We start from the raw sequence: 17,332 nt of genomic DNA on the forward strand, positions 1-17,332 counted from the left end.
GTTCGTCTCTGTGTGCCCTGCGATTGGCTGGCAACTGATTCAGGGTGTCCCCCGCCTACTGCCCGGAGATGGCTGGGATAGGCTCCAGCACCCCCCGCGACCCTAGTGAGGATCAAGCGGTTCGGAAAATGGATGGATGGATGGATATGCTTACTGATCTTAAAGTCTACGGTCGCTCATGTTTCTCGATGGTTTGTTTGACATTTGAAGCGTAGTCTTTGGGGTCCATGATCAATCAGTCATGGAAAGCGTGACTATCGCTGCATTGAGTGTACCCGCAGCCCCTGCTAATGTATAAAGTTTCCGTTAATTTGCCCTCGAGGGTATCTCACCGTCATGTCATTGTCGCGCATGCGCATGGATCATCTGCGCAGAGATTTTGAGACTGAATGTATCTGCCGGACTGAGGATGGCATTTGCTGCTCATTTCATTACACAATCCAGATGGACTGACGGCCATACTGCTGGGCAATAAGGGGGCCATGATGAAAAGATGACAAGGGGCTGATTTGGTACTGCGTGATTCAATCATGTGACGACGTTCCTCCTTCTGGCGTGTGTGTCTGTGTTTCGTCCTTTGTGTGTCTCTTCCCGGTAACTTTGTTCTCCAGCGGCGGTAATGCAATATAGTCTTTTATTATGTCCTGATGACAGAGATGGATAATTCTCTCATATCATAGCTTATTGACTCTCACAGTTTTCCCATCGACGCATCAATCAAGGAAGTGGTCCGGTGTTGTCTGGCCTCAGCTCATAATATTAGACCGCAACACCGTGAGCTGGGAGTGTAAAGATCACTGTTGTCCCATTTATTATCCCTTCACAAAGATGATACAGCATGTGTGTGTGTGTGTATGTGATTTTCACAAATTCATTGGCTGTTTCATTGTTCATTGTCAATTTACAACGTGGGTTGTCAATTTAGACACAAATAATCAAATATTGCTCCTTGCCTATCAAGGGCTTGTCCGAGTATGACGTGTCCTGGAGTCACAAATGTGCCAGTGTCCTAATAGAACGTGACTGCATAGTAGACATCCACGTCACTTGGGTGAGTGGATGAACAGCCCCGGAGCAAGACTGACGGTACCTGCTCAAGCCTCAGTTCACGTCACTGAGCACTGTCAAGACCGTTGGTACACTCGCTCCTCCACCCCCCCCAGGGGGATGTCAACCCTCTCAGACCAGCTACCCACCCACCGGGGGGCTGAGGGTCATGTGGCCCTTTGGCATTTTTGTACCTCAACGTACTTTTGAAGGGGATGGATGGATGAAGACGGACGGACGGATGAATGAATGAGTGACAGTGGCGAGAGACAGAGAGTGACAGGGACGGAAATCAAAAAGTAAGATGATGAAAAATCTGAAAACTGAAGGGGAGGTTATGGAGGGGGTAGATGAATCGGGAGTTGTTACTGTCCTCTCTAAGTTTGTGATGAAGGCAAGCCGTTTGCCCGCAATGCCAAAAAGTTGAAATCCCCTTAAATTGTCCATGCCAGGAATGCAGCAAGTGCACAGTTGCGTCTCTTTTGCCTCCATCATAAACTCTTCCTGAACCCTGCGTCTACATCTTCTGTCCTTTGATGTATTTCAACTCATTCACACTGTCCCAAAAGTGTGACTTCTTTTCTCGCATTCTTTCTAAGCTTGAACTGTTATTTGTAGCCCCTAATCATTCTCGGGAGAACGGGGGGGATACTCCCAGTTAAAATTAACTTTTACATGCATCCTACATTTATCTTCTTCCCGTAAAAACACTTCACACACATTTACAGGATATAATCAAATCTCAGCTCCTAACCATTTCCCAACTATGGAAAATGCAAGATTTTGGGCACAACATATCACCCACTAATTCCACAAAGTCTCTAGAAAGTTGTGTGTGTGTTAATCACCTGTGTATTTAGGTTCCCTGTAAATTTTCGCCATGAGATGTTTCTTGCTGTTTCTAAAAATGCTTTCTTTCCTTCCAAGTGAATACTGTACTGCCTGTATGCCCCACAGATGATGAGATCTCTGTTGCCCTCATTGACAGTTCCGTTCATCTCAATTACTGGGCTCCATCCGTTGTGACACTAGATAATATGATGTGAGATGGAAAGGTGAGAGAGGGCTGAAAAAAAAACAAGATCTTTTTTCAAACCTATCAGTGTGCATTAAAACCAACTTATGGTGCTTGTTCATAGTAAAACTGGCCTATTTGACTAATAGTGGCAGGATGGACGGAAGACACAATGTGATTTTTTTTTCCTGCACTAATTCACGGAAATAGTGTCATATCTATGAGTGTTTGTATGCAAGAAGATGGTGATGGTATCCCCAGGTGAAAACTTGAAAGTCTAACAAGACAAGGGGGAACGAATCAGGACGTTAATACACGATTAGTCGCGATAAGGCCACAACCGTAGAGCTGGCTGGCACAGATTATCTCACTTGTCTGCCGTCTACTTGTGTGTGTTTTGGGGTGCAGATATGTTGTTGGATGTGTGACAATAGTTTCAGGTCTGTGCATACTGATGTGTAAGATAATTTATGTAAATGCAGCCATAATGCACCTAAAGCTGTGGAGGGGGGGGGATAAAAATCAGTGAACAATTAAAGAACACCCTGTATAATTCAATAAATATTCCATTAATGGAAGATTTCAGGGTTGGTGTTCAAAATAGGGCTTCGAGTAATCGTTAGGTTTCAAAGTAGGGTTTTAAAATAGTGTTTCTAAAAAAGGATTTGTGTTCCAAATTAAGTCTTCATGGGTTTGTAGTTTGGGTTTCAAATAATGGTTTCAAGCCATGCAGGGTGCAGGTACAACGCGCGGCGCAATGTGCATTTAAACAAAGAAACAAAAAACAGTAGCGGGCGCATTTATGCGTGTCAGTGACTTCCGGGGAACAAAAATAGTGACGGACCAATATGGCGGCGGCCCTTAACAGAACTTTGTGTACAGTCTTCGATAAAACTACTTTCGTGTGATAATGTTTAATGTGGAGGGTCACCACAATTTCCCGTGTCAGTGATTGCACATCAACAAGCTTACATTAATTTTGGGCCGCTGCAACGTACGCTTGAGCAATGTGGGGTGAAATTACCGAACCTCGGGTCAAAATACAATACACGCCGTCCGATAAATGTATAAAGGAGGACCAATGCACAGTACCGCAGGACCTCGTGATACTGCCCCGTGTTCCCCATATAGATCATCCAGAACCACCGCAAGATTCCCAGGTGAGCCAAAAGCATTAGCTTTGTACAGAGATGGCAAACGTATTCACACTCGGTACTTTTAGTCGGAGTACAGGCAGGTCAAATAATTGAAGTACTAATTGTTGTCTTTTTTAGTACATGTGAACAAAAATATGGATAGACTAAAATGTACTGAAGTACAAGAACTCGGTTGTATACAATACCCATTTTGGTCACTTGGCACGGTGAAAATAGAATACCACTCAAAATTGTGGAATTGGTTTATTTCTGAGAACTACGTATAACACTGTCAAAAGCCTACATAGGCTAGAGTAGTAGATTAATCGACAAATAATTGATTAGCTAAGTAGTTATTTTTGAGAATCAATTAGTTATTGGATACCTTATTTTAATTTTTAATTGTCTAAATGTGCCAAATTACAAGTTACGGATTTTGTTGCCGCTCTATACTCAAGGAAATTATCTGAAAAATCCGCTATAGTATAGTTAAAAGAAATGGTACTTTGACTTCCACTACTACCTTTGTAAAATGAGCACTCTACCGCATTCAATTGACTTTAAATGTGACCTCAAGGTGTTCCAAGATGTCCCCGCTGAAGTCAACGCCTTGTTGGAGGCTGTAGTTGCAAGTGGAAGCCAAGTGAAGAGTCAGCAGATAGGAGATGCTGAGCTGACAACCGAGGAACGTACAAAGGAGCTACTGCATCAGTACAGGAGCAAACCACTGGTCTTCTTGGAGCGCTACCACGTATGTGCGCCATTCTCCATCTGTCCTTCTGTCGACATAATCAATCCATATCAGCGGAGGTGGCAAAAGTGCTCACGTCCTGTACTTATGTTGAAGTTGGCTACAGACGCCTGTGTCGTCAAAAAGACGCTGGTAAAAGTAGAAGTACTGTTTCAACTCTTACGCCTGACAGGAAAAAGAAATACAAAACATTAAAACTTTTTTTTTTGGAACTCTCGTGTTCACTTGTTATTTGCAACGCTTTGTTTCAACCTCACCTCATTCATTGCCCACGTTTCCAGAAATGCTTGAAGCCCGAGCATCTGTCGGCTTTTTCCCATGTCAGCGCTGACCCACGGGCCCGGTACTACAGCGAAGTGATCCAGAGGCAAGCAGCAGGAAGCACCCACAAGACGAGAGTTCGAAACCAGCGCTACGCTGCACTCAGGGCCCTTCAGAAAGGTAGCGCCTTTTTTTTTTTTCTTTTCTAAAACTGGATATAAAAAAAATGCTTGCACACTTTTTGTGAGATTGTTTTGCTGTTCACCCAGTTAACCAGATGATGTTGATTTCCTTTTTCACGCTTTCCTCAGAGGGCCTCTATTTCAGTGAAGGACAAATGCGAACGAGGGAGCCACTGCTGTATGAACAATATATAGGACAGTACCTAACTGATGATGAGGTAACAACATACTTGATTTAATCATTGTTTATTTTCATTGTTTTGATATCTTCTGTTCTAACTTAACCCCCCCCCCCAGGAATAAAATCAAACTGTACACTCTCACTGACATTGTTGTTGACAGTATGGTCTAATGACATATTTCCTGTTAGATAATTGAGCCCCTCACCAAAATGGCAATAGTTTCCTGACAATACGAATGAATTTGTAACTAACAATTTAGGTGATAGAGCGCTCCCAAGAGTCCATGCTGGGTGATGCACAGCAAGGAGGGGCGGCACCAGAGGGAGCTGCCGGAGGGCTGTCGCACCTCCTCCTCAACTCCTACCAGGAGCGGCTTATCCAGTGTCGTCTGCAGGAGGAACAGGATAGAGAGGAGGGTACACGGGAGGAGGAGGAGGAAGATGAAGGCAAGAGACGCTCGTTGAGCTTTTGTTAGAAGACGAGAAACGCATAGTGGAAACAATGCTTACAGTTTGATATTACTGAGGTGATTGTTTTTTTTTCCCTCATTACCAATGAAGAAGACGCAGTCCAGGAGAATACTTGGGAGCCAACCTCTGAGGAGAAAGCGCTTCTTCGGGAGGAGTTCATCAGTCAGATGCACCAACGCTTCCTTGATGGCAAAGACACGGACTTCAACTACAGGTCCGTGTGCATGTTATTTTCAAGCAGCAGACATCAAGCATTTTTTAAAATTCGTATTTATTTGCTTTTTTGTAGTATACTGCATCTTTGAATTTTCTTCGAGTAGAATTATTTCTCAGTTGAGAATACGCTTAGAATATTGCAAATTCTCCCTTTTCCCTTAAAGAAATGTATCAATGATGTGCTTTTGTGTCCCCGTTCTAGTGAGGTGGACGAGAACCCAGACTATGACAACCTTGACATCGTCAACAGAGATGCAGAGGAAAAGTACTTTGATGAAGACGATGAGGAAGAAGATGACGAAATTATGACAGAATAGTCACCACAGGGGACAATCAATCTTTAAAGTGACGTGGTGTAATTGTGATCTGTGGCGCACGATGCTGATACTTTGTAATAAATACCGTTTCTTGAATATATCTATTATTGTGCTGGCATGGGAAACATAAACCCTTTTTGATACTTGATTAGGTACATATCAACAATCTAATGAGCTTCAATCCAAGATCCTTTCACCCCTTTTTAAATGCCAGGTTTTTGTGACACTATTAAAAAAAAAAGACAAAAATTATTTTGAGAGGGGAAGTTAAAAAAAAAATTATAATTTAAAAATGTGGTTGCACAAGTGTGCACACCCCTCTTGTAACTGCAACATGTGTTCACAAACAGTGGGGAGTCAACACACACGTCCCAGCACTTAAAGTAGTGAATTCAATTTCAGTTCTTCCTGACTTTTATTTTGGCCTTCTAGCAGAAGCCTGAAGGTTTTGTGCAAACTGTTCAGCAACAGGCCCGAAGCAGAATGCTGCCGCCACCTTGTTTCATTGGAAGATGACAAAATCTCCCAAACAAACATTGGAAAATGTGTGTGCATAGTATATGTTCAGTACATATTAACGAAATGACACAATGCAACGTGGATTGACGTGTGGCGAACCCTTCCTGCCGCATCCGTTAACATGAGCTCTTTTTTTTCTTCACTTTCTATCAGCCAGCCTCTGTAGCAGGGCAATGACAGTGTCTTGTTTGGAGGAGAGCAGCTCCAGGGCCGTAGCAATCCTGCACAGGGACCTCCCCATTCGCATCTCCCTCCTCTCGCGCCGCCTTTCCCTGGCTTCCATCCGGACGCGAGCCACGCCATCCAGGTCAGTCTGCGCCTCCCTTTGCTTTAATATCTCCTGGTCGTAGAAGGGGCCGCTTTGCGCCTCATTTCCCTTGTGGCCTTCAGGTCCTGAAACGGCCGAGGTGGAAACGGAGGCTGAAAGTGAGGAGTAGGTGGAAGAGAAATTGGAAGCAAAGTTGTGGTTGTTGCCACGATGGAAGCATGCGACGTCTGCCGGGAAGGGCGCTGCTTTACGGGATGCGTTTGGGTCTGTGTTGACGCTGGACACGAGAGAAGGGGAGGCGGCTTGTGTGAAACAAGGTGAGGAGATAAAAGTTTGGGTTGGATCAGTGGAGGCCAGATGAAGGTTGGCTGTGACAATATCACTGTTAAGGACGATCAGCGGTTTGAGGTCCGGACTTTCTGTTTGGCGAAGAGCCGACTTTGATGCAATAGCAGCAGCGCTGCTACTGCAGGCATCGGCCAGACACTTGACCCCTGATTCCACTTGAACAGTTGTGGGGAAGTTCCCATTGGGGCGGACGATTGGCGGCGGGACGTGCGGTCGAGGTGCGACCTTGGCTGAGGCTTGTGTGACGATGGCTCCTCCTCCTCCTCCTCCTTTGCCGCGTTTGTTGCTACTGATGTAAGAACCCACAGTGTCACAGAGCGTCGCGTCCATCAGCTGCAACACAGGCACAAGCATTGGATTGCATATAACTTGCGTTTATTTATAAGATGCTCGAACTGCGTGAACATTCCCGGTTTTGAAAACCACTCATTCTCAGTTTTGATTAGACTTTTTTTTTTGGTGCGTGTGTGTACAAAAAACTGATTAATTTGGAATATGTTTCCTTAACATTTGCCAAAACTTAAAAAAAAAAAGTTTTTAGGACCACAATGCTCACGTCAAAGAACTCCCAGGATGTCTTGGCATGTCCTGTCTCTCGACTGCGATCTTTGACCCTTTTGTACGTGACGATCAGGTTGTTCCACTTGCGGCGGATCCTTTCAACAGGAAGGAAGTGCCCCTTGGCGGCCAACTCCTCCTGGACGCTCTGGAAGAGCTGCGAACGCTCCCGGGTCTCATACAGGCCCCAGCGGCGGCCGACCGCGTCAATCAGACACAAAACAGCCTTGGAGGAGAAATCGGAACTGGGGGGAGGAGCGGATGGCATGGCTGATGCTGGGGGAAAAAAATAGAAAGGAAACTTGCTAAGGATTTGAATTACATACCAAAGACACAAGTTATAGCGCCCAAAGAGAATTGCGCAAAGTACTAAAGTGCCCGACAACCTGTTTATATTCAGAGCCCAGTGAGCTCCCTGGCCAGTGCTCGTTAATGCACATATTGATTAGCAATCAAATGGAAGCAACTCACTGCATTAAGGCATGAACACACGCCTGTCAAGTTGATCTGCTGAAGTTCCAAGTGAGCAATCAGAATGGAGAAGAAATGGATTTCAGTGACATTGAGGATGGCGTACCTGGACTAGTACTCCAGAAACTGCTCCTCGACACTTAACCATTTCATTTTATTTTTTTTCACCAAATGTTTTCTCAACATACACTGAGCGATAGTATTCACAAGAGGGTGTTGCAATTGCATGGCTTATTTCAAACGTAATTTGTTGTTAAAATAATAACAATGAAATGCAGGGGTGAATGTGTGTATGTAATAATATGCTTCGGTTATTTAGTCAAATGATTTTCAGTCAAAACATCCCTCGGAGGGAAATCATAATTCGCCACCCCTTCTTTTGCAAGGGCCAAATACGCCCACGGGGCTTCTCTAAATGCAGAACAGGGGCGATGGAAATGACTGTAAAACAAACACATTAGGGCATGGCCAGTCTAAGTATGCAGCTCAATAAAATGTATTTTTCGAAAACGCTCACAACCAACTGACAGTACACGACAACACAGCACAGTACATGTGCTCTTCTTGGACGATATAAAGAGAAACAGCGCCATCTGGTGGCCCTCCTGTCTCCAATTCTCACTTGAATGCGCGATTAAAAATAGATACAGTAAAATCAATCAATCAAAGAATAACACAGTAAAACAAAAGGGCTTAGGTGAGCACTCACACAGATGAACATCAGAAGTAGTGGTGGCAGCTGCGCGGAGCGCCGACGATGCGGCGTCATCCAGCCCGCCTCTTCCTCCTCCGTATGCAGGATCGCTGCAAGGCGCAGGCGAGCCCTGGCTGCCCAAAACTAGCGCAGATTGCTTTTCATCTCCCTCCTCCCTTTTGACGTGCACCGTTGCTGCGTCGCAGCTGCTTCGTTGTGGACCGATGGGCTCCATTGCGGACACACGCGCACAAAGAATCGCACTAACCTAGAGAGAGGGGGTGGCTGCGCAGGCGTTCAATTCGGAGAAAGTTTAGAGATGACGGATTTCAGACGAATCCAGATGCGTTGCAGCAGCGCTTGTTCCTCCACGTTGCACGCGTGGTGATGGACAGGTACACACACTACCTCGATGTGTATGTGTAAAAGAGAGAGCGCGAGCGAGAGAGACACGCGCAGGGAGAAAGAGAGAGAATGTGTGTTAAGAGGGGCACAGAAATGGCTGCGCTCCGGCTGCCCGTAGCCTGACGAATGCGCAGAGCGGCTGCGCAGTCAGCCCGGCCGCGCTGCGAACTGTGACGTCACTAAAAGGCACTCCAGGGCTTTCGAGGCCTGCTCTGCTGGCCCAAACACCGTCAGCAGCACGTACCTACATTTACAGCTGAGATCAAATGGCTCCGATTTTTTTTCCCACCAACAGTCTATTGTGTTCATTCCACAGCAAGGATTTCGGGAGATTCCTGAACGGCCAGGCCATTCCCGGCCAAAAGTGCCATGCATCGGGGCTCGCCCAACCACACCCCGTCAACGAAAATGACCCCTGTCGGCCACAACACAAAGTAAAGGTAACTGTTTTCTTGCTCGAGTAATCATGGTTGTCATCCTCAAATACGAGAAACGCCTCCGTTAGCTCCATAATGCCACAGATACCTAAATACACTGTTGAGCGTTTTTGTATATTATTTATTGATGTGATGGTGTTATTAACAGGTGGATTAGGTCACTTAAATACCCAGTGAAGGCCCAAGTCCACAGATCGCTGCCTGTTACTAGTGTAATACACATTTCACGAGGCATATCATCAAATTAAACAGTGCAACATCAGAAGTTAAAATAATATACTTTATTATTTTTGCTGCAGGCTATGCAATTTCTCTTCCGAATTAGCAGGTTTGATATTTGTACCAACATCAGCCAACGCAGGTTTAAAATGAAATGTATACACACTGCGGTAAAATACAAGAAATGAATTTGCAATGAATAATAATAATAATAATACATTTCATTTATAAGCGCCTTTCAGAACCCCCGCTAGTTGCAGGGGATCACGACCAAGCCCCACCGTAAATGAGAAAATCTGCGAGTAATTAATGTAATAACAGTGGTTTATAATTTTCGACAAATGGCATAAGTTGATGTTCAAGCACTTTTTGACAAAACTGAATTCAAATCACCATAGTTCCTTGGCACAAAGATACCAGCAAAGTAATTATCTTTAAGACAGCGACTAGGTGTGTTTTTCAGTGATTCGTTATATGTTCTCTCTCTCTCTCTCTCTCTCTCTCTATATATATATATATATATATATATATACACACATACACACACACACACACACACACACACAAAAGAACAATCACGTTCTATCAGTCAATTATTTTCATCTCAATTCACTTTAAACTATAGCCACACAATTTAAAAAAAAAACAAAAAAAACGTCACATCTTTGGAAACATTTTACATTTTAGATTGCACAGGTACACTCAAGTTTGTGGCCAGTGTACGTAAACAGCCGACAGGGGGATACACGGAAAAATGTCCTTGAAAGTTTAGAAGGCATTCTTAAGTTCTTCATCAAATAACGTTTTCAGTCCGGATCCCATGCTGAGGAAATGAGGGTTAGTCTGCAAAAGATAACAACATGGTGCTTTACAAGTCAAAGCGAATCAACAGTTTTTGTCTCAGCGGTGTTTCTCACCTTGTAATACAAAGCGCAGTTCGAGAAAATGAGCTGGATGTCAGATACAAATTCAGCAACGTAGCGGTAGTGGTTCTTCTCGAGCTTTTCGGCAATTTTGTGTAGCCACATAGGGGTCTGGACCACAGCGGCGTAGTCTTTCAGCTGTGAGTGTCGAGCACAAACACGTGACCTGTTTTTTTTTTGGATAACTATTCTGACACCGCGTTTGCGCGTGACAAAAAACAGAAAGCAGGGTCTTACGGAGCCACGTGGATTTGTTGCAAAAAATTGTTCATCATCAGCACTAAGCAGAAAGAGGAGGAGGTACTGGCACTCCTAAAAGGGAAGACGGGGGAATGTTATCGATAAAACAGGAGCGAGTGAGCGACGCCGCGGCAGTTGTGCTCACCAGCAAGTGTTTGGATATTTGCTTGGACAGGAATGAATCGCTTTTCAACTCGTCAGTGTAGCGCCACTCTCGAGCCGCCGAGAAGACACAGAAGGTACACATCCACTTTCTGTTGTTGCTGTGTAAACACATCCACATCACCTTTTTATACCCCCCAAAAAATGTGAACATTACTTTTTCTAAGAGTTCTACATTCAGCCTTTTTGGATGATGAACCTATCAGGCTACCATGAGCCATGATGTGATGGCCTTGCCAGAAAAGGATCTGGCTCTGGATATTCATGGTATGATATAACACATTTGAATAATAAGTTCATGTTTAGTGGCTTTACAGTTTATTTTTTACAGCGGGCCACTTTTAAATTAGAGCCACGGTTTGACAGGGAGAAACTCTTCAGCCGACCCGTCCTATTTTGTGATTTCAAGACCACAATATGAAGGGATCATTAACTGCACGAGTAAAAAGAAATGAATAAATAATGCATTTGGTGACACGAAAAACAAATGTGAGTGAACTCAGCAGAATCTGGATCAGGTGTGCAAATACAATGAATTGCGATCACCTCAAAATGTTGCCGTCGATGTAAGGCAGGTGACACGCTGCATGGAAGGAACGCGGGCAGCGGTCGCAGACGACTAGGTTTCCCCCACTCTTACACACAAAACACTCGTCGTCGTTTTTCTGCTCCCCCTGTACAGTACAAGATACGATTACGGTATATCTTTGCCACAACACTGGGGGGGGGAAAAAAAAAGGAAATTGGGTTTTAATGAGAAGAGGCTTACCAGATCGCTATCACTCGGTTTGCACAGTTTGCACTGACACAGCAGTGGGTGGATCCTCAAGAGGTTTTCCTGAAATAGACCATAATAATTAGCATTGCTTTTTCCTTATGCATGTCGTTATCACCGCGGCAACAATAAAAACCGCAACCGTCGTCAATCACTGATATGCTCTCGTTGCCATAAAGGACAATTAGCGTCACGCCGGAAAGGAAACAATGATCAAATACAGCAAAAGCAATTTTGGGAGAAAAAGAAAGTCGGGAAGGAACAATTTAATTTCAAAATAACGTGAAATTTCAAATAAGTGTGGATTAAACGTGTTTGATTTCTGGGGGTGTGCTCTTTATTCTGTCAAATCTCGCATTCTGAGTCTGGACCAGTCCAAGCCTATTTCCTATTTGCACTGCCATTTTTTTCTGGACATTGTTTGTTTGTTTGTTTATTGAACATAAAACATATATACAGTAATAATTTGACAGAAAATAAGGTAGATAAAAAAAGTAAAAAGAAAGAAATCAATCTTCATTCAACACAGTTATTATGTTCAAGGGAGTAGGAAGAAGTAAAAAACTTATCTAGTCCTACCCCGTTATGTGATTGTATCTAATAAATCATTTTTATATCAATCAGAAAAGAAAAAAGTAAGAAGAAAGAAGTCTCCATTAAGGCTCATACTTTACCCTTAACCGTGATATTTTTACAACTTTTGGTTTGTATCGGGATTATATACTTCCACACCCTGACACTCTTGTGTCAATTTTCTCTTGTATTCATAATGGATATTTATATACCTTTCTCATTTGCATTGTATGCAAGAGAATAACTTGCAATAACATCGACTGTAATGTAATCTATCCTAATATTGTATTTTATGAGTAGACAAAGTCGATTTTTACCTGAGTAACAACACCGAGCGGCTGGCCTTCCCACAGGATGTCTTTCTTCCAGGAGGCATTCTGACTGCCCAGTGCCTCCTTCGCAAAGTCCGCCGGGGTCCTCCAGCAGGCGTCGGTGCGAATGCTCAGACCACACGTCCCTGACGATGAGACAAAGTGTCTGCAGGTAAATCTCCTCCGACCTTAAATGAGCTTGAAGGAAGCATACGCTCAGGTTCCCTGGATTGCTTACCTGACGCAAATCGTCGTCTGTATAATTTGCCTGCGACTGCTCCACACGTCACGTCGAACACCGACTCGTCCCGGTTTGTGGCCTGGCTGCTGCTGGGCATCTCCTTCGGATCCACTTCACTGTCTTCGTCTGCTTCATAATCGTGGTTCGAATCTAACGGATGTTAAGTACTCTGTGATCTATTTTCTTTCTTGTTAGTACTAATCGTCAAGGGTGCAATTTAAAAACATCTCAGATGTTTCACACTCAAATAACAAACCTGTATTACTGCTATCATCGCTTGTGAGGAGTAATTTCTTGGCCCAGGAAGATAAAGTAGACATGAATTTAAAAATAATCACAAATATCATCTTTTTTTTTTTTTATGTGAAGTGGGTTCTTACCTTTTGAGCCCTCCGTCTGAAGCTGTCACATTGCAAATGTCCTCTCTGGAATTGATTCCACAGACATCAACCAAAATGTCATTTTCGATGCAACTAAACAGGACATATGGACCCTGTGCAAGAGCTTCATTAAGAACTCTGCTTTCACAAAAACAATCATGCTCCATTTAGCGACGTAAGTGGAGAAAGGTAATGCCGTGAAGCATTAGCATTAGTACTCTCTAAAACGGTGCCACTCAGTAATTGTAGGTTTGATGCGTAGCTCAAGTAATTCAATAGACACCAACTCTTCAAACAAATTGTTCATTCTTGCGGCGTTGCAATATTGGCACTGTCGGACAGAAATGACCAAATTTTATATTTTTTCGCCAATTGATAGTATTGCTCAGTCCCCACATTGGATTTGTGACTTTTACTAATTAAACTTCAGGTGTTGAGCCTGGCTTGTAAGAATAATCGCTCAACAAAACACAATGTTTGGATGCTACGTCTGCATGGTGTCCACAGTTGCGCAGTTCAGTCAAGACAGCAAACTGTTATAAACGTCCCGTGTTCCTTTTTTTTTTTGTTGTTTGTTTGTTTTTGTATTCGATCTCGTAAGATTATGCACATGACAGTAAAAGTTGTCAATCAAATCCTCAAACCTTCAAAAGATTTTCAAGGGGCTTGTCCATACATCGGATGCTTCTCTTCCAATTCCTGTTACTGCTCTTCCCCCCGAGACGTTCAAATTCATGGGGAGTAAGCCACTCTGTGTTGACCCAAATACATGGCTGCCCTTAAATTGTAAAAGATTCAGAAAGACTATTCAGCGGGTGACTTTACAGGAGGATTCATGCAATCAAGTTTGCCTGTTAACCTTTTCTAAATCTCTTTCGGTTCAGTGTCCCCTTCGAGTTTCCGCAAGTCACAGGAAGGTCGGACTTATAGAAGGGCCATGTCCAGATCTCGTTCTTAGCCCCCTTAACAGGAGAGGCTGGAAAAAATATATATAATTAGCTAAAAAAAATAAAAAATCAACAGCAATGGCACTATGGATTGATAATAAAGATTCCATGTCCAAATATAAAGCATCATGTGGCAGTTTGTCAGCATTTACGGTACTCACAGAACGATATTTTCTTTTTCTTTGGCGCGGAAGTCGATTGCGAGGGCTCCTTCTCCCCGCTGCACTGATTGTTGATTTTCCGTTTCTTCTTTTGCTTTGGCACCGGCATCTCTTGCCTGCTGACTATGTTCTCATCTTCTGATGGCTCCTTCCTTTCCCCGACGTCGGTCTCCTCCTGTCTGTTGCCGTGAAATGGACTTTTCTTTGGTGATGGAGACGATTGTGAGGGCTCTTCCTCGTCACTGCACAAGCGGTTGTTTTTGTTTTTCTTCTTCTTTGACACTGGGATTTCTTGCCTCCTCTCTACATTCTCATTTTCAGGCGGCTCCTTCCTTTTACTGACAGGGCTCTCCTCCTGCGGCTTGCAGTTAAACAGGTGTGCATCCAACTGAAAGGAACCTGGTGGCGTCAACAGACAAGATTCAATATCCAATATCAATCAGGGACTATGAGTCCGACTCTAGTTGGACAAAAACTTTCTGGAGATTACACCAATGAGGGCGAAAAATGACCCCTCCACTCCACTTTTAGATCTGAACACGGAGTGGCACGACATTCCGTCTGCGGTCAGCCGAAGGAGTTTAGATTAACCCCTGTTTAATAGCAATCTATTTTCAACCATTTAACCTTTTCTGTGTCGCCTGAGCCTATCAAAGCGTACGTGACGCTCGAGGCCTCGCTACCAGTGAGGCAGATGTGCATAAGTACATGCAATACGGTACCCCCGGAACTACAACCTGAGACATTTTAGTCCGACAACAATGGAAATGAGTCATACCATCTTGGAGACTGTTGCGCAACGCTTGCAGGGTGGGGTATTGGTTGACGATGGTCTCCTTGAAGACACACCTCCAAAACATCTTGATGGACCGTGGTCGCTCTCGCTCCAACCAGTCCAGAATCTCATAGAGGCCTTTCTTCAAGGCCTCTTTGCTCTTTGTCCGGTTCACTTTCTGCACACACACAAATACAGAAATGTTCAAAACAAAGATTCATCGTCATGAGTATTGTAGTTTAGTCCCCGGTATGGGAAGGCAGTTCCTGAGTTTTAGTGGTATGCGCTCATTCACTCGATCACTCTCTCCTTGTCTATGCAAATATTTCAATGTGTCTTAATATCTTTATCTCATCTAATATGTACAGATCCCCTAAGTGGGACATGGAGGGGGCAGGGGACGGTGGACGTATCATGCCGATCGCATTTGTCGAGGAATGACTCCCTGGACACACTGAAGTTTTGTACAAACTTTTTGAGCGTGTACTCCGGCACAATTGTGTCCCACCAGAAGAGCGATCGGGGATTTGCTCAGATGACACGCGATCTCCGGCTCGCAGCCAGCCGCGTGGTCATCTACAATGATTAAGAACGATATAAGCGTATCACGATTGCATGTCCCTGATTTTTAGATACTGTACTGTACTTCATACAAGTATAATCCGTGATGTGCTAAATTGCCTAGCAGATGCTCACAGCGCATTATTATTATTGTAGTTTTAATAATACTAATAATAATTATTATTATTAATTAATAATAATAGTGCAGGCGCTCTTGGGTGAACGCCGACGTAGGCAGTGACGTTTTTTTTTTATCTTTATTGAACAATCAGGATGCAATTCTCAGTAAAGAGAAAACAAAACGAACATGTTATTCATACATACACATATTACAAACGTTTAAACAAAAAAGAAGCCAGGGGATTTTTAGACAAAAATTTCAAATAAGGAGCATATAGCCAGAGTCTTAACAGCTTTCTTGTTTTTGGAATCCACAATAGAACTCGGGTACTGATTTGTTTCTGCTTCAAAAATTAAGAAAAGAGGTTTTGAATTACTCCATCTGGATTTGTGGATATGGAACTTAACAAGAATGATTATTAAATTTATAATGAAGGTTTGTTTAGTGTTTTTTTCCTTACTTTTGTAGAACCCAAATAGTACATTTTTCCAGTATAGCATAAAGTCAGAGCCAATATCTTCAATAATAAATCTGGATACAACTTTCCAAAATGTCTTGGTATACGGGCTTTGCCAGAACAAGTGAACCATTGTTTCAGGGTACATTCCACAAAATGAGCAATCAACAGAGATGTCTTTCTTGAGTAGACAGTGACGTTCGAACGCTTTGCCGATACGTAATGACGTAACTTCTAATTGGCTCTTTTCCGGTCGAAAACAAAACACGTTCTTTGTAAGAACTTAAGCACCAACGAAGCACAGCACTGACCATGGCGCCGAACGAGCACAGTTCTTTTGGGATGGAAAGGATGAGGGCTAGCTAATAATCAAAGGGGGAATATGCAAAGAAAGAAAAAAAAAACAACAGCAAAAAAAAAAACATCAGTAGGGCGTCCTGAACTGGTTCCGGCGTCTTCCGCCTCACCTTGTAGCTTTGTTCCGGAATCAGATCGTAATCTCTGAGTTGGCGTACAAATGTGTGCGGGTTTTCCATGCACGACATTTCAGCCTTGGAGCAGTGGAAGAATCGCAGCAGTTCTTCATCTCCCGGAAAATCCATCAAACTGCAAAACGCCAACCAGCTTCTAATCGCCAAGATAGTTAATTATTCATGGCGGTCAAACACCGTTCTTGCTAGATGAGAGTAAATAAGAGAGGAAGTAGATCGATTTTTGAAAACATGTTGAAAGGCATGTCCTGGTGAGCTGAAGAAGCCACTGCCCACTGGACCACTGACGTTTCGAAAGTGAAAATGATTCCTCCCCTCGTAAAAAAAAAACAGTGATATAGTTACAATCTACAACTTTTGTGCTATTAAAAAAACGACCATCTCGCTCACGTGTTTGCGTGGCGTTTTGGTTAATCGATCTTTTCTTGACGCGAGGAATGCTAAACATTCACACTGGACATCAATTAATCACCGGTAGGGGGCAGCGTTGCACTTTTATCCAAAGCTAACGCGTCCAATACAACCAGTTGCTTCTGCATAATGTCGCCCAAAGTACTTTTGCACAAGCTGCATAAAATGAGGTTTTATTTTTCGATTCCTTTTGAATACATTGCGTGTCCTTGTCGCAATGCTTTTAGCTTGCACCTAATCCGAACCCCAGTCAGCAGTAGCAGTAAAAAAAAAAAAAAAATCAAAAACCAGCCAGGAAAGGTTTGCT

The 17,332-nt window shown here is 43.4% G+C and overlaps 3 protein-coding genes across 4 annotated transcripts; 1 reads left to right on the forward strand and 2 right to left on the reverse strand.

The window, feature by feature from the left end:
- Positions 1 to 2,905: 2,905 nt before the first annotated feature.
- ccdc97 (coiled-coil domain containing 97) lies at positions 2,906 to 5,677 on the forward strand. Its single transcript, XM_086132273.1, has 7 exons — positions 2,906 to 3,222; positions 3,776 to 3,949; positions 4,231 to 4,390; positions 4,522 to 4,610; positions 4,834 to 5,020; positions 5,135 to 5,258; positions 5,463 to 5,677. Exons 1-7 carry the CDS (start codon positions 3,070 to 3,072, stop codon positions 5,575 to 5,577), a joined length of 1,002 nt encoding a protein of 333 aa, XP_085988399.1. The 5' UTR covers positions 2,906 to 3,069; the 3' UTR covers positions 5,578 to 5,677.
- Positions 5,678 to 6,235: 558 nt separating this feature from the next.
- Positions 6,236 to 8,670, reverse strand: LOC147192538 (uncharacterized). Its single transcript, XM_086132272.1, has 3 exons — positions 8,451 to 8,670; positions 7,269 to 7,546; positions 6,236 to 7,045 (listed from the first exon to the last, which is right to left on the reverse strand). The coding sequence occupies exons 1-3, from the start codon at positions 8,668 to 8,670 to the stop codon at positions 6,236 to 6,238; spliced, it is 1,308 nt and encodes a 435-aa protein (XP_085988398.1).
- Positions 8,671 to 9,539: 869 nt separating this feature from the next.
- sp100.1 (SP110 nuclear body protein, tandem duplicate 1) lies at positions 9,540 to 16,907 on the reverse strand. Of its 2 annotated transcripts, none has more exons than XM_086132263.1 (15): positions 16,591 to 16,907; positions 14,988 to 15,162; positions 14,210 to 14,608; positions 13,961 to 14,077; positions 13,746 to 13,879; positions 13,102 to 13,146; positions 12,978 to 13,014; positions 12,719 to 12,871; positions 12,487 to 12,626; positions 11,591 to 11,659; positions 11,368 to 11,495; positions 10,805 to 10,922; positions 10,657 to 10,731; positions 10,414 to 10,557; positions 9,540 to 10,339 (listed from the first exon to the last, which is right to left on the reverse strand). In XM_086132263.1, exons 1-15 carry the CDS (start codon positions 16,723 to 16,725, stop codon positions 10,265 to 10,267), a joined length of 1,944 nt encoding a protein of 647 aa, XP_085988389.1. In that variant the 5' UTR covers positions 16,726 to 16,907; the 3' UTR covers positions 9,540 to 10,264. The 2 variants fall into 2 exon arrangements, with proteins under 2 accessions (XP_085988389.1, XP_085988390.1); XM_086132264.1 differs by lacking the exon at positions 16,591 to 16,907 and adding an exon at positions 16,435 to 16,573.
- Between the last annotated feature and the right edge of the window lie 425 nt (positions 16,908 to 17,332).

Source organism: Hippocampus guttulatus, chromosome 16, assembly GCF_054856545.1.
Source record: "Hippocampus guttulatus isolate MCC_2025c chromosome 16, RoL_Hgut_1.0, whole genome shotgun sequence".
Taxonomy (NCBI): Eukaryota; Metazoa; Chordata; class Actinopteri; order Syngnathiformes; family Syngnathidae; genus Hippocampus; species Hippocampus guttulatus.